Source organism: Penicillium paradoxum (assembly GCF_028828445.1).
Source record: "Penicillium paradoxum strain IBT 22861 chromosome Unknown utg000007l_segment0_segment0, whole genome shotgun sequence".
In the NCBI taxonomy this organism is placed as follows: Eukaryota; Fungi; Ascomycota; class Eurotiomycetes; order Eurotiales; family Aspergillaceae; genus Penicillium; species Penicillium paradoxum.
This window is the reverse complement of record NW_026643185.1, coordinates 1,886,685-1,911,004: the sequence shown is the minus strand read 5'-3', so window position 1 is coordinate 1,911,004 and position 24,320 is coordinate 1,886,685. Positions and strand designations below refer to the sequence as shown.

General features: G+C 49.9%; 5 protein-coding genes across 5 annotated transcripts; 4 read left to right on the top strand and 1 right to left on the bottom strand.

Annotated features, from left to right (window-relative positions):
* Nucleotides 1–989: 989 nt before the first annotated feature.
* On the bottom strand, nt 990–2,194 carry N7457_008269 (glycoside hydrolase family 16 protein; the record flags this gene model as incomplete). Its single annotated transcript, XM_057179312.1, has 3 exons — nt 990–1,429; nt 1,492–2,049; nt 2,101–2,194. 3 exons carry the CDS (start codon nt 2,192–2,194, stop codon nt 990–992), a joined length of 1,092 nt encoding a protein of 363 aa, XP_057027698.1.
* Nucleotides 2,195–5,989: 3,795 nt separating this feature from the next.
* On the top strand, nt 5,990–12,500 carry acyA (adenylate cyclase acyA; the record flags this gene model as incomplete). Its single annotated transcript, XM_057179311.1, has 3 exons — nt 5,990–6,168; nt 6,239–12,128; nt 12,195–12,500. 3 exons carry the CDS (start codon nt 5,990–5,992, stop codon nt 12,498–12,500), a joined length of 6,375 nt encoding a protein of 2,124 aa, XP_057027697.1.
* A 981-nt stretch (nt 12,501–13,481) lies between these two features.
* On the top strand, nt 13,482–15,795 carry N7457_008267 (putative sister chromatid separation protein (Src1); the record flags this gene model as incomplete). The annotated part of the gene is made up of 2 exons (XM_057179310.1): nt 13,482–15,046; nt 15,174–15,795. The coding sequence occupies 2 exons, from the start codon at nt 13,482–13,484 to the stop codon at nt 15,793–15,795; spliced, it is 2,187 nt and encodes a 728-aa protein (XP_057027696.1).
* Nucleotides 15,796–20,008: 4,213 nt separating this feature from the next.
* On the top strand, nt 20,009–20,662 carry N7457_008266 (Zn(II)2Cys6 transcription factor domain-containing protein; the record flags this gene model as incomplete). The annotated part of the gene is made up of 2 exons (XM_057179309.1): nt 20,009–20,170; nt 20,261–20,662. The coding sequence occupies 2 exons, from the start codon at nt 20,009–20,011 to the stop codon at nt 20,660–20,662; spliced, it is 564 nt and encodes a 187-aa protein (XP_057027695.1).
* A 1,104-nt stretch (nt 20,663–21,766) lies between these two features.
* N7457_008265 (Zn(II)2Cys6 transcription factor) lies at nt 21,767–24,234 on the top strand (the record flags this gene model as incomplete). Its single annotated transcript, XM_057179308.1, has 4 exons — nt 21,767–22,671; nt 22,725–23,159; nt 23,228–24,116; nt 24,190–24,234. The coding sequence occupies 4 exons, from the start codon at nt 21,767–21,769 to the stop codon at nt 24,232–24,234; spliced, it is 2,274 nt and encodes a 757-aa protein (XP_057027694.1).
* Nucleotides 24,235–24,320: the final 86 nt, after the last annotated feature.

The window sequence follows — 24,320 nt, the reverse complement described above, 5'->3', positions numbered from 1 at the left end:
GGTCTGTCAAATACGCATTTTCTCCTCATCCTCTTGGAAATTGCTCCTCTTTCTCTTTGTACGAGATACTTTGCTAGGATGATTCTAGTGGGATACTGCATACATAATATGAGCCCATGTGTGTTGGTCTTCCCTTGTGCGCGAACGTCATGAGCCTGTCAAGATAGAGTGTACCAACCTCGGACCTACTGCTATTTTTGTAACCGGGTATTGTTTGAGAAGTGCTGTCCCTTACAATCTAGTCCATTCTCAACATAAGATCATGTTTTGAACGTCCATATAATTCTTGCAAAGATTGAACTGCATCCGTGCTTTGCTTTATCCTAAATCTGGAATATCCTCGGATTTCAATGTTGAAGAGCTCTGATGCGACTTGCATTCAAGCTTCACCAAGTGTGTTTTGATAAATAAAAAGTCTATGAATAGAGGAATAAGCTTTGAATACACGAATGAATCTTGTGTATATAGAACACGCTTGTGTCATCAGCCGGATGTTTCATTTAACATCGGTATGGAATGAAAGCATAAACAAGGATAAAAAAAGTCTTTCTAAGCGCCCAAATGCCCGCGGCTGTTTCATGAGCCATCAAAAGTCATCGCTCATGTATCATGTCCAATAAAAAATAAACCAACGCCGGGGACCGTAAAACCATCCATAAAAGTACAAACGCATACACTTCAAATCAATGCAACAATGCCACCAGAGAGGGCACACAGAGCACCTGCCATTACAGGGACTCTTGCCTGGCTGTCCGCACTGCCCACCGATGAAGCAACATGATGAACGGAAGCCAATGTCGGGGTCTTTTCCGAAAGCGTACTGGTCAAAGTAGAAGCAGTAGTGGGCTCGATCGAAGATACGGTGCTAGTCGCCAACCGATATGAGGTCCCCGATAAGATCTCAACGCCACCATGGGAAAATACAGCCAAAGAGGAAGGCGATGCTGCTGATATAAAGCGGAAGGTAGACTAAAGAAAAAGAGATGAAATTAGCGGGTGAACTTCAGAAAGAAGCCGAGAAAGGATGCGGGTAAATGCTCACTCACTGAGCCTCCAATTGGTGGCTTGTTGTGGCCCGAGCCTGACTCCCAGTCGTACTGATATCCCGTTGAAGAGGCATCAGGGGAGCCAGTAGCTACCCAGGGCCAGACATCGGGGGTGACCCAGGAAGAGGTCTCTCTATGGGTCCCGCTCCATGGAACTGGAGCACTGTCGACAGTTGCAGTGATTTCAGGGGCAGATTGGGTTGATACAGGCTCAGCACCTTTGTTGCCGTTGACCTTGCCTCCTTCCGCAACGATCGACTGCCATGTGCCGCTTCTGTCGCCATAGCTGTACGAAGTCCCGGTGGAGTAATCAGTGACGGTCATTGACTTCATATACATCTTGAACGGTCCTTGGCTATAGTCGGTCCGACCACCCGCCCATTCTACACAAGTAGAATACGTTAGTGAACATGATGAGATCTAGGTGCAAGGTGGTTTCACTCACCAATGGTTCCCTGGGCATTATTGGCGTCACCACCAGCCCATACACCAACCTTGATCATCATGGGGGTCTGTGGGTACTGGTTGTCTGACGTTTCGGGGGTGAGCACACGAACAGTGTTGCCATCAATCGACCACACAATCTGACTACTTGTCCAGTCAATGGTAAAGGTATGGAAGTCATCATGGTTTCCAGGATTCTCGTGGTAGGCTCCGCGGCTGAAAGATGTTGTGTCTCCTTTGCCAAAGTAGTTGGTTTGCACTTGCGCGTTGTTTCCGCCCAGCCACTCCCAGTCGATTTCGTCCAAGTCGTCAGATTGCAGCACTGCACTGCTCACGATGCCCGTTCCTGCTGCCGCCTTGATCGTAAATTCGACACGGCCGAACATAATATACCAGCCGGACTGAATCAGCGGTCCATCACCTCGTTTGTCGATAGTGAAGGTTGCACCATTTGTGTCATCGTATGTGACAGCTCCGTACGATTTAAAAGCATCTGATGCACCCTTTGTGAAATCAAATGTCTTGTCGGATTGGCTGAACGCAGGATCAGCAGGGCACGCTACAGGCTGTCAGTGACTTCTCGACCACGGTGACTCTAAGCCGCACTCACACTTCTCTGTTGGGTTGCAATCGGTATAAGTTTGAGCTGCGACCAGCGCGGTGTACGACAACAGGCTCAAAGCCGCACCAAGAGTAAACCGCATGGTGGGCCGATATGATAGTTTAAGTAATGTCTAAGGGTTATGATGTGATGAGGATGAGATTGCGGCAAAGGTAAGAGATGAGAAGGGTAAAAAGGAAAAAGGTGAAAACGGACCTTGAAGTAGGTGCCAGCCTCCTCTGTTTCGTTACTTCCCTCCAGATCCCGTGGGGCCCAGGAGCTGTCATTGGTCCAATCGCAGATCAACAGTGGGCCTCGGAAGGAGCTCCACGTTGTTTGCCCTTCCATTCCTCCAGCACGGAGGACGGAGGACGGAGGACGGAGGATGTACGGAGCACTCCGTATTTCACATGAAGTATACGGAGTACTTGTCGGGTGTGCAGTCGAGATGCCAATGTGCATCCTCGTATCGCATGTACAGTGTCTATATCATGTGATACAGACTACGTTCGAGAAACCACTCCCCAAGGAGTATTCCGTACTCCGTGCTCCGTGCTGGAGGAAGAAACTGGAGCCTAGAACCAAGAAAAGGCGGCAAGGCCCAAACGACTGGAGACTCAGTGGCAGGGCACCTATCGGCCCCACCCCAGCCTCCCGCATTAAGGGGTTTATAATTAGAGATGTGATCTCATGTTCACTTTCTCGAATCTTGACTCACAATCGACTTATCCGAAACAATGTGCTAATGGATTCTTTTGTCAATCCTACAATTCTCCATGGTTCCGATGGGCATCCCGGGCTGCGATTGGGCAGTCATCTCCCAATGACCTCAACGCCATAGGCATACGCTGAATGAGCGAAACGACCAGCCATGACTTGCCTGATCATAAGCCTGGTCTCGATTCAAGGTTCACTACAAAGTACCAGCCTGCAATAGCTCATGAGTGAGTTTTTCAATCTGGACCTTGCTCCAGATGAAGCCGCCGATCGATGTGGGTGATCGGATGTAAGGGCGATTTGCAGAATGGACTGGACCCCGATGGGGAAAGATCCATCGGAGGAAGTCGTCAATGTCTAACTTGAGCTTGGGAAGCTATCCAATAAGGACTACCCACATGTAAATAGCCTTGTGACCCTCAGCGCTATGTACCCAGATGTACAATCCTTGCTCCGGTGTTGCACGTAGCACCCAAGCACAAGAGAAAAAGCTGGGTACGGAGTATCTAACTGGATGGCTGTGCAGGGCCAGGCCTACCATATGATCAGCTAGTCGGCGAGAAGGGCCTAATGCCACTCGGATTGCCATCAGTGATCACTAATAGCCGACTCGACTATATCATGTACCTAGAAAATGTAAGATCCTTTATGCATTCAGCCTCACGTTCTATTTATTGCGCTTCCACAGTCTTACCTGACATAATACGAAAGATGTCCATGTACGGAGTACTTCTTTGCCTAGTTAAGGTTTCCTTGCTAATCAGTGCAAATGGATCCGCGCACGAGACATGGAGTATATATATCATCAAGTTCTATGGGGCTGACGGAGTGGATATCTTCAACGTGAGGTCTACGAAGTAAGTCAACTATATATGCCAACAACAAACATCGACAACAATCCACGATTGCCGCTATTATTTCTCCGAGCGAGCTGTGGTGGTGATCGGTGGCCACAAACGTCTATAATATCAAATTGCTGCTCAGTTTCCCTAAAGTAGCTCATATTATATCGATACAACATCAGTTTCATAAGAAAGTACTCAGGGAGGGATTAAATAGCTCCAGTTCGGCATCAACAAGTATCCCTCGAGTATGGAATTTGTTCTTAGAGCCTAGAGTCGGGGATCACCCACCTAGAACTTGAATCTAAAGCCAGTCCCCCGTATACATCAGAACATCATACAAGGTCCGTGCTCGGCCTATATGGGTATGTAGATGGAGAATCTGGGATTTAAGGGGACACCCTTCCTCTGCTACAAGTGACAGGGGCATCATGGAATACCTTGGATATCAAGGATCTGTCCACCTTTTTGAACGTTGTACTTGATGTCTTTTCAATAAATTGTTCACTAGTTGCACCAAAGGAACCATCGTGGAAAATATATGCCCTAGCTTGGTTGGCACTGAGGTGACTAGCCCAACGTCTGTTTGGTAGGGGATCTTCAAGATTCTCTAGGGCACATGGAAATAGAAGGCGAGTTTGTATGATTCATATGGCTATTGTTGCTGAATAGGAGAGCAACAGTAAACTCGTTCGGAGTGGTTGGTTTGCTAACGGCATTTTCACTGTGTGGGAAAGTGAGGATAATACTGTCGAAACTTGGTGCTTCTTGTTCAACAAAAGATCCAGTTTCATTCGTTTCTCTCACTTTTAGCATATTGTCTAAGGATGTCCTTCTTTCAAGCGGGATTCTGGGCTTATATTTGGGTACGGGGTAATGGTCAAAGGGAAGCGGAGTGTGCATAATTGTACCTCGACGAAGTTCCTTGGGATAGTTTTGATCCAGTCCGAGTCTTCGGTCTTGGGGTATATTTCATGTTACTCCGTGCAGAACTGCACTATTAAGATCTGAACCCTTTCAGGAGTACTTGTAGTAGGATCGCTCCATCCTCGGCACTTGGTGGTTCGAAAGGAATCGGGCCAGCCAGGACATATCATGGGATGAAATGCGACAAAGGGGAAATGAGCTGTGCTACGGTGGCAATCGATTTCTTGGCAATCCGAGCTGTCACCTTCTTGAAGTACCGAGTAGAAAATACGAACACAATCCCGGGGCCTTGGAAGTGCCCAGGTTCTAACAGGGATTCTTTGTCATGGCCTTGAGACCTTGAGAGCACGGAGGAATCATATGACTTGCCTAGACGGAGTATCGTGTCGAGGTATATGAACTCTAGGGATGACTCACATATAGAATAGAGGTCTTGACACTCTTAAGGGGAAAACGTAAACTCGGCATGTTAAGGCACAAGCGAAGCACAAGAGCTCCACAGCCTATGAGCCCCGGAGGACTCCCTGTCGAGCACAGACAGCATCACGAACCCTGCCCGGGAAAAAGGGTAAGGTACAAGCATAGAAATAAAGAAGTCAGTAAAGAAAGAATTGAAGAATCGAATCCATCGAAGAAGATGGGGGGTACGGAGTAGAACGAAGAGCCGTGATCAGAAAGCAGGTGTTCCCACAGTGAACCGCTTCGGCGCTAAGAGCCTCATTCCGATCTCCTGGCCCTCTCCGTACCCGCTCCAGCTCAACAGCTTTCTCTTCCTCTTCATGTGGAATCTCATCTCAACCTTCCTTTTTCTTTTATAGGAATCTGGGCTTTGTTCTGGATCGTCATTTTGTTGATCCGCCTTTGTCACGAGTCACGACTATCCCCACTCTCTCTCCCCCCCCAAATTCACCCTGGACCTTCAATAATCACCCGTTCGCCTCGCCATGCGCCCGGGTTGTTCTTGACCCCCCGATCACATCCTAATACCTCATGAGATAACGCCCTACTTTGATATCGCTGCGCCCGACGCTTGATCTGCGCGTGGGTTTGTCGGCAGCTTTTCATACGCCATCGCCATCACGCCCCGCCAGCCCTCCCGACTCCTTCGCGCTCCCAAGGCCAACCCACTCATTTGCCTCACCCTGAATCTAAACTGAACGCGCTCCACGATTCCTAGGGGGTTCTCAAATCCTTACCGTGTTGTCGGGCCTACCTCCGCAACGTGGCGCTGGCACCCGAGACAGAAGAATCGACAGCCACCCATTGCAGTTCCCCGGTCGCTCACATCATCCTATAATCATCGGTGTTTTTAATGCCCGACTGCTCTGAGATATCACCACACCCCAAGATACAGCTGGCTGCAACTTGACCCGGGTCGCTGTGGTGGCACTCAGCTGAGTCTGAGAGCAGTTATGCCGGTGCGGGACCGCAAACAACCCGACAACCGCCAGGGGTCAGCGAGCTCTGGCAATAGTTGGTTGTCGCAAGATACTGTGCGAAATGCGGAGCGTCAATCTCTAGACCAGGACAAGGCCTCTGTTAGAGGTCCCAGTGCCGACTCGTTTTCCGATTCCTTCAAAATGGATTCCAAGTAAGCCTATATTTCTTCGAATATCTGACTGGCTTAGATGTGAGAAAACGCGACGCTAAGTTTTTGCCAGGCAAGAGACTTCGAAACCACCTCGGATTGATTGGGGAAATTCCATGTGGTCATGGAACTCTCCCGATATCTCGCCCACTGAACAACGCAAAGCTTCTGGATTTAGCAATCACCGCGAGGCTCTGATTATCCCTAATAATCGAGATAGCCTATCTCAATCTTCCCTCTCGAATCCTCGACCTCCATCCCTCAACCCGTCTCGTTTAGACCCGGATGAGATCGAATCGATTGCCCCATGGTCCACAGCCCCTAGCAGTGGGCAACCGGATACCAGTGGTACTTTTTATCACGAATTTTCCGAGCATGAAGCTTCACCTGCGTCGGCGACATTCCGCCCAACAACTGGGCGTACATTCGCGAGCGAGCCCGCTGAATTTGAATACCATGGGGAACATCGTCGTCCGTCTGCTGCAAGTGCAACCACAGTCAGTAGCCAGGGATCAAGATCCAGCATTAGCCAAAAGCTCCGAAAGAAGCATCTGAAGGGTTTACTTGGGGATGACTACCATTCGCCCGGGGAGCTTCAAACCGATGATGATGGTTCCCAGAACCCGCCAAGCAGGCGTGGGGGGCCAGTCGACCAGCTGAAGGCGCGAGAGAGAGCGAACTCGGATGGCTCGCGTAATACACCCGAGGGCTCCAACTCATCTCAGCGTTCCCACAGGCAACGGTCAAATAACCCGTTGCCTTCCAGTGACATTACCCCATGGGATTATCAAAGCTTCAATGATATCCCACAGTACGGAGAGGCACCTGTGCGTCATGTCCCCATCGGGCCTGATGGGCAGCGTCTTGCATCGGAAAATGGTACCTCTGGCCAAAAAGAGCCAAGCCGACGGGCTGGCAGACACCGTCCATCGCGAAGCAAAGAAGAAAACCCAACTGTTGCTGGAGATCTGGCATGGTCCCAACCCCGACCTGCTACTGGCAGAGATGATATCTCGTTGCGGCCGTTCAATGAGAACTACTTGCACTCAACAACCGACATGAGTGACCCCAATTTGTATGGAGGCCGCTCCACCAGTCCAACACCCAGTGTCCGTAGTGCATACCGTGATCACGACGGCAATTCACAGCATCCTAGAATCGGTGGGTTCATCAAAAAGATTCTCGGGCACGGATCCAAATCGCATGACAGATCAAGGAACTCCTCTCCCCCGCGACGCGATAGGCAAGGAAGTCTCGAGGGAAGTACTTCCTCTCGATATCCAGAATCAATCGATTCTGACCGAAAGAAAGATTCTGGGAAGGGGCTTATCGTAGGAAGAAAGCTTGGTCCTCGTCGTGTGTTCATCAATCAAGGTGGCGATCTCTATACCCCCAACAAGGAGGACAAGACTCAGGAGGAGAATAAGCATTTCTTCCACCTCGATGTTGATATGGAAAACCTCAAAGGAATTGTCCGACCGCCATCGCCTGGCCAAATGAGGCGTGCGAAGGACGGCACTGTCACTCCAGGCGACGATTCCAAAATGGAAAAGCCGTGGAATGCCCCCGAGAGTTGGCAGGTCAGGGGGCCCGTTGATCCCACCTTGGAAGAGCCTACCACCGTTGGTCCTCGTGAACGTGAAGCGTCATTCTTCATTCGAATCTTCCGAATTGATTCGACGTTTGCCACTCTATCGGCTGGTGTCAATGCTACTGTGTCTGAGATCCTCCTCATGCTTGGTCGGAAATCTTTCTTGCAAGATCATTTGAACAATTACGAAATCGTTCTACGGAAAAACGACCTTTCGCGGCAACTAGATCACAATGAACGACCTATCCAAATGCAAAAGAAGTTGCTAGAACAAGTTGGCTATACGGACAAGGACCGCATCGGGGATATTGGCCGTGAAGATCACAGTTACCTCTGTCGCTTCATCTTTTTGCCGACCAAGCTCAGCGGTTACAGCAGTCTGGAGAGTGATCCAGGCTTTAATAAAGTGCAAAAATTCAGCCATGTGGATCTTCAAGGTCGTAGCCTTGTCACTATACCGATTACACTATATGCAAAATCCTCCGAAATCATCTCACTTAACTTGTCACGAAACTTGTCATTGGACGTTCCCAAAGACTTCATACAAAGTTGCATCAATCTGCGAGAGATCAAGTTCATTGGAAATGAGGCTTCATACCTCCCTCAAAGCTTTGGTTTAGCCGGCCGATTGACATACCTTGATGTGTCAAATAATTGCCTTGAAGACCTGGACCATGCGGGTCTAGATCGCCTCACAGGTCTTGTTAGCATCAAGATGGCAAATAACCAGTTGACCAAGCTCCCCAGTTCTTTTGGAAATTTCCAAACTTTGCGAAGCTTGAACATGTCTTCGAATGGGTTCAAAGTATTCCCCGATTTCCTATGCAACCTCAAGAGTTTGGTCGATCTCGACATCAGCTTCAATGGCATCGAAGAACTTCCTAATATTGGCCGCCTGACCACCCTCGAACGCCTTTGGATAACGAACAACAATTTAAGCGGGCCTCTTGATGACTCCTTCGGGAAGTTGGTGAATCTCAAGGAATTTGATGGACGCTTCAATGCTATCACCAATATCGATGCTCTCTCCAGTCTCCCACGACTTGAGCAGATATTTTTCGGTCACAATTTGCTCTCGCGTTTTAAGGGATCATTCCCGAAATTGCGAAGTCTGCACCTGGATCACTGCCCTCTGACCCAATTCGACATTGACACTCCTATGCCCACACTGACATCCCTAAATCTTGCTTCTGGCAAGCTTTCTCAGTTCAAAGATAGCATTTTCGAGAATTGTCCGAATATGACAAAGCTCGTCCTGGACAAAAATCATATTTCGTCGGTTTCGCCCCAAATCGGGAAGCTACGTCGATTGGAACATTTCAGTATGATTAAGAACCCGCTATCTTCTTTGCCTCCAACGCTCGGCTGCCTTGGTGAACTTAAGTTCCTCAACCTGAGGGAGTGCAATTTGACATCTTTGCCAGCCGAGATATGGCATTGCGCTAAGCTTGAAGTCCTCAACATCTCTTCAAATATCCTTTCCACCTTCCCGAAATGCGGTGCTCCATTTCCTCAAATTCCCGGCGAGCCTACAAACACACCTGTGAATACACCAGGTATTGCCGGAAATACCAGCTATGAAGATATAGGCCCACTGGATGAAGCTCTACGTCGACCAAGTCAAACCTCAAACGGCATTGTGAACACTGTGTCACCAAACGGGGTGTATCGAAACCCGTCCACTGCACAATCTGTTTCACAGCAAGGTGCTAGAAAAGTATCGGCAGCGTCACGATCAGTCACGGATCCTAACTCGGTGTCTCGCAAGGACTCAAATTTCTCTCAGCAAATGGCAATGACATTTGCGGCATCCCTACGAACTCTTTCACTGGCCGACAACAGACTGGAGGATGATGTCTTCCGGGAACTATCTTTGCTCCCAGAGCTGCGTATTGTCAACCTTTCTTATAACGACCTGACTGAACTGCCGCAAGGAATCCTCAAGAGGTGGCCGTTGATTTCCGAACTTTACCTTTCTGGTAACGAGTTGACGTCTCTTCCCTCTGATGACCTGGAAGAAGGAAGCAATCTCAAAATTCTCCACATCAACGCGAACAGATTCCAAGTCTTGCCTGCAGAGCTTTGCAAGGTCAGCAAGCTCTCTATCTTAGATGTGGGCAGCAATGGGCTTAAGTACAACGTGTCGAACTGGCCTTATGATTGGAACTGGAACTGGAACCGCAATCTCAAGTACCTGAATTTCTCCGGCAACAAACGTCTAGAAATCAAGCCTAATATTGCGTCCCTGGGTCCCCCAGCCGCCAACGGGGCTGATCTGACCGACTTTAACTCACTGACTCACCTCCGGGTCCTGGGATTGATGGATGTCACGCTGACAATCCCCACCATTCCAGAGGAAACCGAGGATCGCCGTGTGAGAACTTCGGCTTCCTTGGCTGGTACTCTCGCCTATGGTATGGCCGACTCTCTTGGCAAGACTGAGCATTTATCTATCATTGATATGATTGTTCCTCGGCTGAAACAGGATAATGTGGAAACACTGGTGGGAATGTTTGATGGACAGACCCTTTCTAGTGGTGGTTCTCGCGTTGCAAAATTCCTGCATGAGAATTTCACATCCACTTTCTCCTTTGAGCTGAAGAGACTTCAGCGAGATCAAGGTGAAACGCCGCTGGATGCAATGAGACGGACGTTCTTGGCATTGAACAAAAACATGGCAGGCTCTGCCTACAGGTCTATCGATGATCGCGAGGTCCGACAGTACCATCGGGGATCGGCTGCAGCCAAAATGCTCAATCAAGACGATATTCAATCTGGCGGTGTTGCCACTGTCTTGTACCTGAACAACATGGACTTGTATTCGGCGAATGTTGGTGATGCTCAGGCAATTCTGATCAGGTCAGATGGTTCGATGATTTCTTTAACGCAGAATCATGACCCCGCGGAGCCTAGCGAGCGTGCACGCATTCGTGCAGCAGGTGGCTTCGTGTCTCGGAACGGAAAATTGAATGATGTCCTCACGGTGTCTAGGTGCTTTGGACACTTCCCTATGATGCCTGCTGTCATTGCTGCCCCCTCCACAATGCACACAACATTGACTGAACAAGACGAGATGATCGTATTGGCATCGAAAGAGCTCTGGGATTATGTAACTCCGGAAGTGGTGGTTGATATCACTAGGAGAGAACAGCCAGACTTGATGTTTGCAGCTCAAAAATTGCGTGATTTAGCCATCTCCTTTGGTGCCACCAATAAGCTGATGGTCATGATCCTGGGGGTTGGTGAAATTCAGAAGAGACGTCCAAAGCCTCGTCCTTCTCTCAACACTAGCTCTTCTACATTTGCCGAGGAGCAGATTATTCCAACTGCCAAGCGTCCCAAGAAGCGCGATGGGCCTGGAGATTCAAGACTGGCTCGCTTCGAATTTGTGGATGCTCCGGACGGTGAATTGACCATCATGTTCACTGATATTAAACAGTCCACAGCTTTATGGGAGCTGTGTCCCGATGCGATGCGCTCTGCTATCCAAATCCACAATGATATCCTGCGCCGGCAGCTTGGAATATTCGGTGGCTACGAGGTGAAGACAGAAGGTGATGCTTTCATGGTGGCTTTCTCAACCACGACAGCAGCATTACTGTGGTGTTTCAACTGTCAAAACCAGCTCCTCGAAGCTGAATGGCCTACAGAGATTCTCGACCAACCCCAGTGCCGAGTTGTGGTCGACATGGACAATAACGTTATCTTCCGGGGCTTGTCCGTCCGCATGGGTGGCCATTGGGGCGAACCTGTCTGCGCAAAAGACCCCGTCACGAACCGAATGGACTACTTTGGTCCAATGGTGAATCGTGCCTCGCGAATTTCTGCCGTCGCCGATGGAGGGCAAATCTTTGTCTCGTCAGACTTTATGGCTGACATTCAACGCAACCTCGAGATTTTCGCGGACGCTGAGCGATCTGCGTCCACCAGCTCGACTGATACCAACACTCGTGTTGATAGTCTTGGCCACAATATCCGTCGTGAGCTCCAGCAGCTGAACAGTCAAGGCTTCGTCATCAAAGATCAAGGTGAGCGAAAGCTGAAGGGTCTGGAAAATCCAGAACCCCTCTACCTTGTCTATTCCTCTTCACTTTCCGGCCGGATGATTTCTTCGGAGGAATCACAGGATGGTGACAGCTCCGCTGCCACAATCAGCCCGAACAATCAACTAGATATCCAGACAAACATCATCTGGCGTCTCTGGGAAGTCACAATTCGTCTTGAACGAATTTGCGGTGCTTTGGAGCAGCCCAGTGATCCGAGCCTCAGAGAGCCCAATGTCGCTCTCTTCAACATGGTCAAGAGGCATGGTGGCGAATTGAATGACTCGACTGTCATTAGTTTGATCGATCAACAAGTTACCCGTGTCGAGGTTAGTATTGCACGCACCTTTTCACTCTCCCCTAGTCTATTTCCCCCAATTTCTAATGAATTGCAGGTATGCATCAACACCCTCTCATTGCGCCACATGATGCGTCCTTTCAAACCAGGCGACAATCTCAAGGACCATGCTGTTCCTATTGGCGAGGTTCTGCAACAACTACAAACACAACTCGCCGAATTCCAGGCCCTCAAGCAACAGATGGCCGTTGGTGCTGCAGGCAACATCAGCGGTCTACCATCCTATGGTAATATGGGTCCTTCAGACAGCATCGACAGTGGCATTACCTCCGCCTCGTCGTCTTTCCTCCACCTTCCTGGCGATACCAATCGCTCTTTCGATTCTGGCCGCGGCCGCCCCTAATTGGTGCCGCTTTCCCCCTTATCGTTCTAATGTCAATTCATTTTTGGTTTCTTTGGGTTTTGCTTCTTTTCTGCTTCTTGTAGCTCTGGCTTTTTCTTAGTGGGCGGCGTCCCACTGGTGGGAGGGGATCTGCAGATTGTTTTTATATAAAGCATGGCATTTAGCCACGGTGATTGTTTCGGTATTATTTTTATCATTTACTCTTATCTGTTTTGCTTTTTGGGGCTGTAATTGGCTTCAACACTCAATATAAATTACAGTCGTTGTGATCCTTCATCTCTCTTCCTTCACTTCCATTGTTTCTTTGTTGCCCTCATGCAATTCAAGGTTTCCATGCCTATTGACGTAGAGATTTGCACAATGATCAGCAAGCTTCGAAGCTGAGTCGTCTCGCGAGGATAGTCGAGTCTTTATGGTGGATACCTATGGAGTAGAGAATACTAGTTATATTGTTATGTATGTAGGCATCTATAACTATAGCAGGTGAAATGGGTGGTTTGGTGGTCTGAGGCGGTGAGCTCAGGGAAATGAGCCCGGTCACGTGTGATTGTTTATGCGCGCGTCATCGGGCGCCTTGTTTCCTTGAACTTCCTTGTTGAGGTCTAGATGATTCTCCTCAACTTCAGCTGCTCAATCTAATCCAAGCCCAAAAGATAGGGATATCCTTTTTTGAGTTTACACGCCTACAGTCATAAGTCTTAAGTGCCAATCTCATTTCTGCCGCCCCGCCTGTTGCCGTGGCTACGAGCTGAACGAATGGACGAACTAGGTCTGGCGTAAATCCACACGACAAAAACAACCTCCCCTTGCCCCATCTAAAATTCGAAAAAGGGAGCGATCGGTGGCATTTTACTTGCATATTACAATCTCATCCAGCCACGCACCGTGATACAAGCTCGGTATCTATCTTGATCAAATTCCACATCGCGTCGGTCGGCAGATTAATCACGCCTCAACGTCCCACATCGCACGCCGCACAAAATGGCAGACGAACTGGATTACCTCTATCCAGATTTTGATCTAAACTCTCTCACCGTCCCTCGACTTCGCTCCATCCTCGTCAGCCACGATGTCCCCTATCCTGCCTCTGCAAAGAAGGCTCAACTGATCGGCATCCTCCACGATGAGGTCCTCCCGCAAGCCAGAAAACTCTTGCGCGATCGCGACACAGTGCGACGCACCAGTGCAGGTATCACAGACATGAGCAGTCGGTCAACATCGGTAACTAGCGATGCGAACGAAAGAGAATCAATGCCTCCTCCAGCCACACCTTCCACAGTCGGATCGACGACCAGGGGCCCGAAAGGATCATCGCGACGCACCGTTCGTCACTCAACAGCAGACTTTGATGATGCTCCCGCTACACCCGCCAGGAGCACGAAGCGCACGAGCGTTGCTCGGTCGGTGGGTAAACACGCTCGTACGTCTGATACAGAGACCGGTGATGACGCGCTTGCCACTCCAGTGGCTGCTCCCCGTCCTTCGCCTCGGAAATCTACAGCCAGAAAGGTCCGACGAAGCGAAGTTATTCCCTCGACAGAAGTGGACGAATATATACCTGGCATTAAATTAGAACCGCGCGATGAGAGCATGTTTACGGATGACAACCCTTTCCAAAGTGGAAGCCCCGAGGCTCCTAAGAGTGCAAGGATGAGCTATGATAACAAGCGCAAGAGCCTTCCGCGCTTCTCTACCGAAAGCCCAGCCCGAGGCCGTGGAGTGAGATCGCGGAAATCAGCAACACCTTCCAGCATCCAGTATGACGATGGTTTCCAGCCTCCCAAGCGGGATTCGTTTGACTTCGCTTCGCGATTGATGCCCCCACAGGAGGAGCCCGAGGAGGAGTCAGAAGAATCTGAGGATGATGAAGAAAGCGTAGTAGGTGCGGGTGAAGAATTCACACCGGATGAACAGCTCGCTATGTCTATGCAGGATGTTGCGTACTCGCCACGGGTCCAGCCTCGCCGGCGGCCTCAAAAGCAAGGAACTCTTAGCCGCCTGGCTCCTTGGGTAGTCCTACTTTCACTGGCTGGCAGTTTTGGCACTTGGTGGCGCAAAGAAAAGCTCGAGATTGGATACTGCGGCTTGGGAAAGCCCACCTGGTCGTTGGCCGATACCAAGGTCCCTGATTGGGCGAATGTTTTGGAGCCTCGATGCGAGCCGTGCCCCAGCCATGCCTTCTGCTACCCAGACTTTGAAGTCCGCTGCGAGAATGATTTCCTCTTGAAGCCGCATCCTCTTGCACTTGGAGGTCTTGTGCCGTTGCCCCCAACGTGTGAGCCCGATAGCGAAAAAGCACGCCGTGTGAAGGCTGTTGCTGATAAGGCTGTTGAGGAGCTTCGTGAGCGCCGAGCAAAGTGGGAATGCGGTCAGCTAAAGGAAGACGGCAAGGATGCCAGATCTCCCGACATCAGCGAGCTGGATTTAAGGGAAGAGGTGGCCAAAAAACGCCGCCGGGGCTTGAGCGATGCGGAGTTCGATGAGCTCTGGAAGGGGGCGATTGGCGAGGTCCTAGAAAAAGATGAAGTTATCAGCAAGACCCAACAGTAAGTTTCTTCTCTCATGTCTTCTTGGTTACTCATCGCTCTGGATACCAGCATCCAGCGGTATTTCTTTAAAGCTCTGGTCTGACATTGTGTACCGGAACTGACAGAGGCGAATTCGCTATCACAGAAATTCTGCCGTCCTCGTCCTCTCCTCTACCTCCATTGCACGGCTCCCACTCGCGTGCGCCGTCCGCCGCCACTTCCGACTCGCTCTCCTCGCGTATCGACTCCCTATTTCACTTCTAATCTTGACCTTTGCTCTGCTTGTGTATGCTCGCGCGCGTGTCCGCGCCCGTCGCTCTGATATTGCTCGCGTGCCCGAGCTCGTAGCCACAACTCTCGACCGACTATCTACGCAAGCTGCACTCTACGCCCGCGGCGATGCCAAAGAACCCTATATCGCTATCGGCCAACTCCGCGATGACGTCCTCCGCTTCGAACTACAAGGCAAGCGCCGCGAGGAGCTCTGGCGTCGGGTTCGCAGCTTCGTCGAGGGCAATGCTAACGTCCGTGCCTCTGTCCGCGAAGGACGTAGCGGTGATGTTTCCCGAGTCTGGGAGTGGATCGGAGGTATCAATGCTGTTGACTCGGAACATACCGGTCGCCGTGAGAGTACACGGTTCCCAATCCTTTCCCCATCTGGCAACATTGCAACCAGCCCTCACACTCCTGCGGGTGAAACCAAACCTGACCCTGTTTCGAGTCCAAGAGAGTCTCGCCGCTGGGATGAGGGTCGTCCGATCTATTGATAATCGTCTTGCTGCCTTGGAAGATATTGGGATATGCATGCACCTAGCTCGGCTGTATTATTTTTTTGATATCCCTCTCGCTGTTCTTTCCTGATGTATGAGATACGGCTTTTCTCGGTGTTTTTGGGACTTTGTCTTCCTCGCTTTTGATCCTTTTTCCCTCATCTACTTCCTTGGTACATATTTGTTGCTGTTTATATCAATTTTATTGCTCAATCAAACACTTCCTTTCCATTGCAACCACCGTATTAGCGCTGCTCTTCTGCACCGTCTGCACTGTCTAGGCCCGTTGTAACCGTCGCGTTCGGATTGGTCAGAGTCTTGGCGCCAAGCTGAACCCTGCATGGCATTGCAGTATGGAACTCCACGCCGCAGAGCTTTGGTTCATGGCCCTGGAGGATTACTCTCTACTAAAGCAAGCAAAGGAGTTTGTACAGATCATCCCGTAAATGAGCAGATAATAGCCGGAGAACCACGACCAACGCCAGTACCCTGTCTCTGATGTTTCAGAGTCCCCAACCGAGTTCCCAACGACGAAGATCCATACCCATACAATGCTAGCACGCTCTCCTCGAATTCTGAGTGTTAGCGCGCAGAGTGGATAATGCATCCATATGTGAGTTATGCTGCATGGAGTATATGCCGCTCGGTCAACAGTGGAGAAACTAGAAAGTTCGTCTGCTCGTGTGACCGATGGTGAGTCTAGAAGTTCCATTTCATTCCTGTTCCTTGTTTTCCCGTTTCGAAACATCCTAGGTGGCAGGGAACATTAGTCCGAATCTCTGGATGGATATATCCCACGGGCCATTCGATACGTTCCAAAGTGAATCTGGACCTCGCTAAAAAGGCACATTCTTCTGCCTTTTGGCCGTTCTTTGATGCCCAATCGTCCGATCTGGAAACTGGACCCATTGATCATTGGCTCGGTCCGTTTCCTACTCGTCGCTTGGGCATGCGGGTGTGCTGAGGCTACTTGCTGCAGATGCGGATTATTGGGCAAGAGTGGGTGGGGGGGGGTCATGGCTCTAGGGGGAAGAGTGGCTTGAAGGAGGTTTGTCATGTCGGACATTGCTCTGGGCAGGGCTGGTTCTATTCGATTGGTGTTTGGGGAGGGAACTAGTGCTGTCAGAGTAGAGGCATTCGCCACGCACATCCAATGGGAGGCAAGGGATGTGGGAATTTTCCTTGTTATGGTTGGGGGCTAGTGCAAGTCCTCCTGACTCGTGTATATGAGGTTTGTCACAATCGGGGAGATGCATTGGATCAGGCTGTGGACGGACGGGCAAGCCACGGAGGACTCTGGTTCCTTGAATTGGTTTCGATAGACCTTGGAAGATGGCAAAAAGCGAGATACTCTCGCTTCCTAGTCCACAGGCCGGTCTTGGAAGGGCCCAATCAACAAGTGAGAAGCTGGATCATATGGGATCCCGTGAGCAGGATGGGATTTGGTTTCTACACCCCCCGGTTGTATTCGGCCAACCAGCTCTCGCACATGTTTGGGGAAAAGGTTTCCAGGGAGGTGGATGTCTGCGTGCGCTTTTTTTTTTTTTTTTTTTTGGGTGTACCCATGTGCCCGAGCAGAGACTTACAGTGTTAGGTAGCTGTGGAAAGGGACTCTTATGGCGAGCCGCTGTTTGACCGCTTCTTGAAGGACGAAGAGAGAGATTGTATCAAAGGGTTGTTTGGCGGCATGAAGTGGGGAGAAACCGTATGTATCTACTCCGTACTCCGTATCTACTCCGTAAGTAGTCTGAGGATTTTCCTTTTCCCTTTTTTCCTTCTTTTATTGGCAGCGAATGGCAAATTCATCTCAGCCCCGCTCCCCCACCCCCTTTGTGCGAAGATGCAACCTGTTAGGGCAAGGTCTATCTTGTCAGTATCTGAAGGCTTAGAAATAACTTAGATTATCCTTGCAGGACGTGGTGGACGAGCAGCTTAGCGTTGGATGAGTTCGCTTTTGGGGAGAGGAGCCACGTATCTTGGGAGCTAGTAGCCAAGCATCGGTGACGGTGTAAGAAATAGGGCGATACAGGCGCAAGGGCTAGGATAGTGGATATTTGTGCACAGGGGAAGGTGACACGCCAATATTGTAGGATTGCAGACATGCTACGGAGTAGAATATAACATCTTGGCGAGATAATCCGGGTCTTTCAGTCGAGTATTGTATGATGTATAGATGCGATGTGCCAGTACGGAGTACGGAGTAAGAAGGCTAGGGTTGTAATGTAGTCTTCAGGGCTGACTAGGATCCACAGGTCCGTCGGAGTCTGCACCCACTGTCATTGGCCAGGAGCAGAGACGTCAACTCTCTCTGGAAGATTTCAGGTCTATTTTGGCTGAGGATAAGAGGATCGCGTCGTGTGTGGAGCGGAAACATTATCCCGTAATGAACGGCATGGTAGCAACCATATGCTTTGGAGACAGAATTCGGTTTCTGCGTTTGAATTAAATGAGATGGTGGATACCTTAGGGCTACGTCGAGACAGGTCGTGTGTGGTGAAATCGAAGTGAGCACTCTTGAACAAGAATCTTGTGCAAGATTGCTTCCCAGTTTGGATGATGGAACATTTCGCCGACACCAGTCAGAATGCTGCACGGCGGCCCACTCGCCAGTAGCTGTTTTCTCTGGGTTCATGTATCACGCTCATGCTGTGTTAGCTTGGCCCTGGATTGCACGTTTTAATTTCTTCTATATCCCATTCGGTCCTAGTGTTCTCCACGGGTGTACGTGGAGTGGAAGATGTGCCGAGGTTTGGGTCCTACCTATGGGAGATGAAGAGTAATCATGTACGCGAGAGTCCATGTCATCTTGAATGCCTAAAATAGATGATCGTCGGCATCGCGGTGAGATTGAGAGTGTGTTGTACGGAGTATATCCCGGAGTTCGGGAAATGAAAATGCTGACATATAGGTACATCCACATATACCAACCCAGGCACTCCTTACCAAGGACATACCCCGTATTATGCCAACGGATCAACCCGCTCGGATTGCTCCGGTCAAGGCAGACCTGTGCCTGTATAAACCCTAAGAGCAAACTGGAGGCTCATTGCGTAGGTGGTAGCAACTCTCCTCTTCGCGGCGGTTATCGTTGGATCTAACTGTGGGGAATCAGGACGACCTATATGGATGTAAGGGTTCAAAGAGAGATGCCACAAGATCCCAGATGCGAGACCTGAGATCCAGACCCAATGCCATGAAATATACGGTCCTCCGTGCACTTGACGAATCTGACATGGTGACGGACCAATCAAGTGAGCAAGTTGCCAGCGCTTTAGTGGAGACCAGCTGTAGCCCAACGCGTGGATATCAGGCAATATGTATGTACGTATGTACGGAGTATCTATGTTGTACTCCGTGTAGGTGTGTTAGAGGATTAGCTTCATCATCACATTCAAGTGGAAGGCCAGGAGTAATTTCCCGAAGCCTTGCACATAGAACTATATGTAGGTAGGATATAAGTATACAGATCGGGAACGACAAGCGTGAGAACTACGGATTTTAGATCAGCCAATGAAGTCCCCCACCAGGGCTATCGGTCGGAAATGCTTCCAATTCTTCTGGAGTTCTGATCGCGTCCTCTCATTCATCGAGGAACTAGACTCCGGTCCAATGAGATACCCAGTATAGAGCTACCAGTGTATCCCCACAGACGTCCAGATACATAATCACATTTCTTTCAGCTGTCCGAACACGACAACACGAGGCACATATCGACAGGGAAGGTAGATAGGAGAGTCGGTTCTAGCCCTCTGAGTGTGTGGGTAAAGGGTCATTCTCCTCCAACTGGAGAAGTAAACGGATAAATACAGCTCGCATGTCAGCGTTGAGGCCCACCTCATCGTGGACCAGGGCACCATCCGCCACACAGTTATGTACTTGACCTGCTCTCTGGTTTTTTTTTTTTATTTTTTTCTCTCTCTTTTTCTAAATTTTGAGTCTTTTTATTTTTTGGGGAGGGTTTGTTAATAGTGAAAGTTCCCCCCTTTCCCCCCTCCCCATTACTTGCTTTCTTCCCTCCCCCCACTCTGACCTTGCTGATCTCGACCACACACTGCGCCGAATTCATGCCCTAGGTTTAACGCGGCCCCTTCTCTCCCTCTTCATTCTATAATTCCCTTCTATAATCCATATAAGATCTTGATTATCATGCTTTCAGAGACTGCTTGGATAGAACGAGATTCTGGCTTGTGATTTGCTGGTATCCGCCTTGATGAGTGAACATCCAGTCCGAGCCTATAGGCCTCTTGCGCCTCGCACTGAGCCGGCCGCGGAAGGAGATGAAGGTGGGAGTCCTAATGGGAGCGCACCCGAAGAGAGACGTATGAGACGAGTGTCGACGGCTTGTAGAGAGTGTCAACGACGCCGGACCAGGGTACACATCCCATATCGCGTTCCCCGATCCCTCTCTCGTGATCCCACTTTCCGTACTAGAAACCCCATCTAACGTCCTTCTGATTGCTAGTGCTCCGGCGCCCCTCAATGCAGTGAATGTCGAATTCACAACCGCGATTGCGTGTTCGATGAAGCCGCCGATAGACGCCGCAAGGCCTCCGCCAGAAGGACCCAAGACCAACTGGACCATTACCGGGCTCTCGTGGACGATCTTCTTGGAATCATCCGAGAACGCGATGGCCAAACCGTGCAATCAATTATCGATATCATCCGATCGGGAGCAGAACTAGTTGTAATACGTGACATGCTCACCAATATCTTGGAGAAGGATCTTGGTCGACTGGACAGCAACTCGCATGCGCGCAATTCAAATGTGTACCTGCAGATCGGTTCCAATTCGCGCCCCAATAACAGCTCCAATAACTTAGACGCCAATAACGTGGGGAATTATTTGAACCCCAATTCGATCTGAAGTCCGATCTCTTTGCTCGGCCAATTTACGCATCTCTGGACGGATACGTGCCAGTGTCATCCTCCGTTCCTCCGGAATCCGCTCCAGACCCTCTCCCCAGCCTCCCAAATGTGGACACTGGTTGTTTTCTAGCGTTTCCTTTGTCACTATCCTTCGTGTTACGTCTCTCTTGAGGTAGAGCAGGTCATCCACATTACTCTCGCATTAGTCCTTTGAGCTGCATGACCAGCTCGATCTTTTGTGTTTATTGCCCTTGAACATATGGAGATCACACAAAAGAAACCAAAGTGTCCTTATTCTCTTAGCGGTGCCCTAGCATTGTATCTCTTTTTTTTTGCATTTTATTCTCTGCCATTCTGAAAACATTGGTCTTAGACCTTGCCAGACGGGAAATTGCCAATATACCATCGCAGAAGCAAGGCTGGCCAATTTCAAGATTGAGTCCACTGGGGGCCAACCGGCAAGGGTGTTGGTCAATTCAGAATGGGGATTATTATTGCTTTTCGACCTAATCGAGCCTGCCAATAGCACGCGCTGGCAACCGGCAAGATCATGTTTGCCTCGATTTTCGCACTTTCTGGGGTGGGATCACACCCCAGGCATATCCGACCATCTGCAGGCTCTCTGGCACGCATGTCGAGTTTTCCCTGACTGTTTGTCACAATGTTAAGCCTGTCTTCAACCCCGTGAACGCAATCTCAGTCACGGCTGTGCTTCCCAATTTGCTAACATGGTCTATGAATCTGTGTTATAAGACTGGTGGCTATATAAAACGTTCCTTGTAAACACGTACAGAGCCACGATGAGGCGATGTCCACATGGCCAGTGCCACATCCTTTGCCTGAACACAATCCTCAGTTCAGTTGAAGAAGCGACCCATATCTGGGACTGTAGCTGAATGCCATTTCTTTTCTGTACTCCGTATACATCCAAAGGCGCGAGTCCGGGGAAAGGTGGAGGCATCCCCGCGCCGACCGGAGCTTGGCCGAGATCCTGGACTTTCCCCCATTTCCCTTCGGATACTTCTCCTCGCCTGGGAAATGCCTTTCATCGCGCAAAGGAATCCATCCCCTGCTTCTCTCGGCTTGTCTTGCCGATCTCGACATGACCACCACTAGTGCCGCCACGCATGAGTCTCGGTCAAGACAACCACCTGAAACCGAGTCAACGGAATTGGCCACAGCTAACCACAAGAGGAAGTCATCTGACACATTATCAAAAGATAGTGCTACGCCACGTCGAAAAATCACTCGAGCCTGCGACTCATGCAAAAGAAAGAAAACACGATGTACCGGTACCCTGCCGTGCACAAGGTGCACACGACTATCGCTGCCATGCAGATACAACGCCGCATATTCTCGGGGACTACCACCAGACCCTCTGCCAGCCAAGCCGAGCCGTCTCTATGTCCCGAATGAGCAGCGTGCGTGTGAGGCTGTAGCTAAGTGCCTCTCAACTATTCAGGGCAATGTTCCAGACTCGGCTATGAACAACAAGGCCCTACCTGTAAATCAATACCAGCACGTGGCGTCACCGCGAAACTCGCCAGAGCCAGGGTCGACGGACTTTGAAGGCAATTACCTGGGTCCTGCGTCGGGGGTGTCGTTTATCAATCGTGTTTGGAGCCGTCTGCATCAGGATGAAACCACGCATTATCCGGATGAGCTTCAAAATGAGTCTTCGCGCAATACGGCAGTATTCATGTTTGGTGATAAGCCTTACGCCAACTTCCAGGAAGCGGGATTTACCCTGCCGTCGCTGGAAAAGGCCTTGGAGCTAGTGGGGATTTACTTCGATTACTCCATGGTGACTTATCGGTTCGTGCATAGGGGCAAGGCGGAAGAGTGGACTAGGCAGGTTTACCAAAATAACATCAGCCTGTCGAATCTTCCGGTGGGGAACATGGTTGCTCGTACTGCTATCGTTCTGATGATCATTGCTGTGAGCACATTGTACGTGGAAATGACGCCGGGAGAAATGCCTGCGGGTCGGGATGAAAGATTGGAAAGGTGAGCAGTTTCCCAGTATGATTACAAACAAGACCCTGATTGAAGAATCACAGTGAACGTTGGTATGCAGCCTCGAAATACATGTCCTCCCTGGAGTCAGGGCCGCCGCGATTGGAAACAATTCAAGCCCGGCTAGGGCAATGCCTGTATCTGCTGTCATCGTCCCGAGCCAACGAATGCTGGTATTCATTTGGCACGACAGTGCAGATTGTGACCGCACTCGGATTACACAGGAAGCTACCTGCAAAGATGGCAAATAAAGGGCGTTCGTATCTGGATTTGGAACTCCGAAAGCGCATCTTCTGGAGTGTATACACCTTGGACAAATATCTAAGCATGATGTTTGGAAGACCGCGATTGCTTCACGACGAGGATATTGATCAAGATTTACCGGATGAGATGACTGATGAAGATCTACTGGAAGAGGATCCGATGCGACGAACAGGCTCCACGGATAGCATGATGATTGCCTCAGTTCTTCATTACCGGTGGGTTTTACGTCCCTCCTGCCACACTCGAGTACATCTATGATACACCCATCTAACACAATACCCAGACTCGGCCGTATCTTGGGCGATATATCCCGCCAACTATACAGCATAAATTCCCTTTCTCGAGACTCTCCTCTAGAAACCGCAATCCGCCTAATTTCCGAACTCGAAAAATGGAAAGAAAGCGTCCCCCCCTTATTCAACAGTGTTCACCCATCCAGCCTCATCCCACCTCTGTGTCGCCAAAGCCAAGTCCTCCAAGTTGCCTACTCGCACGCCATGATCCACGTCACCCGCTCATTCCTCCTAAACGATTTCACAGACCTCAGCCGCGGACCCAAAGTCCCGCACCCGATGGTCAGCTCCTACGTGCAGAAATGCATCCAAGCCGCGGAGGATATCATGACGATAGTCGACAGCCTCGCGCAGCAAAGTATCCTAATCCAGTCTTTCTGGTTCACGCACTATGTATGCTTCTGTGCTATCTTGGTAGTCTATATACACACCATCCAGCAGCATCGCAAATCATTAGGATCCAGCCCCGCCTCTGTCTCATCGGCTGGTAGTCCCGGTGACTCGGGTAAATTGCGGCAGCTTTTCGCCCTCGCTGAGTCTTGTCAGCAGCATCTCGCCGAAGCCACGCGCAAAAACTGCCCTAGTCGTCGCTATGGGATTATTCTCGAGGAACTGAGACAGGAAGTTCATCGCCAAATCGGGTCGAATGGTCTCTCTGTCGAGAAGAAGGTTCATTCTTCGAGTGAAAATGATCCTTTCTATGTCTCCGGAGAGGTTATGCAGAATACGGGCGATAGGCCGGTTCTTTTTGATGCTCAGATCGAGTTACCCTCTATGCCGGGCATGCAACCGGCCGAGTTGGGGATAAATACGGGGGATGATGTTGGGTTTCTTGAGAGCCTTGAGGGTTCCATATGGTGGGCTCAGCTTGATTCGTGGGTTCGTATTCATCTTTTGATTCCTTTCTGACAAGTATCAGTCTACATGCATATGATGCTGATACTTTCTCTAGGCCTTGTCTAATTTCCCGACTGATCCTTCTACATTTAATTTTTGAGCGCAGCAAGAATGAAGGTATCTTACGAGCCTTACAGTCAAACATGATCTTCAATTCCAATTATCCTGCTGTAGCTCATGTTTCTT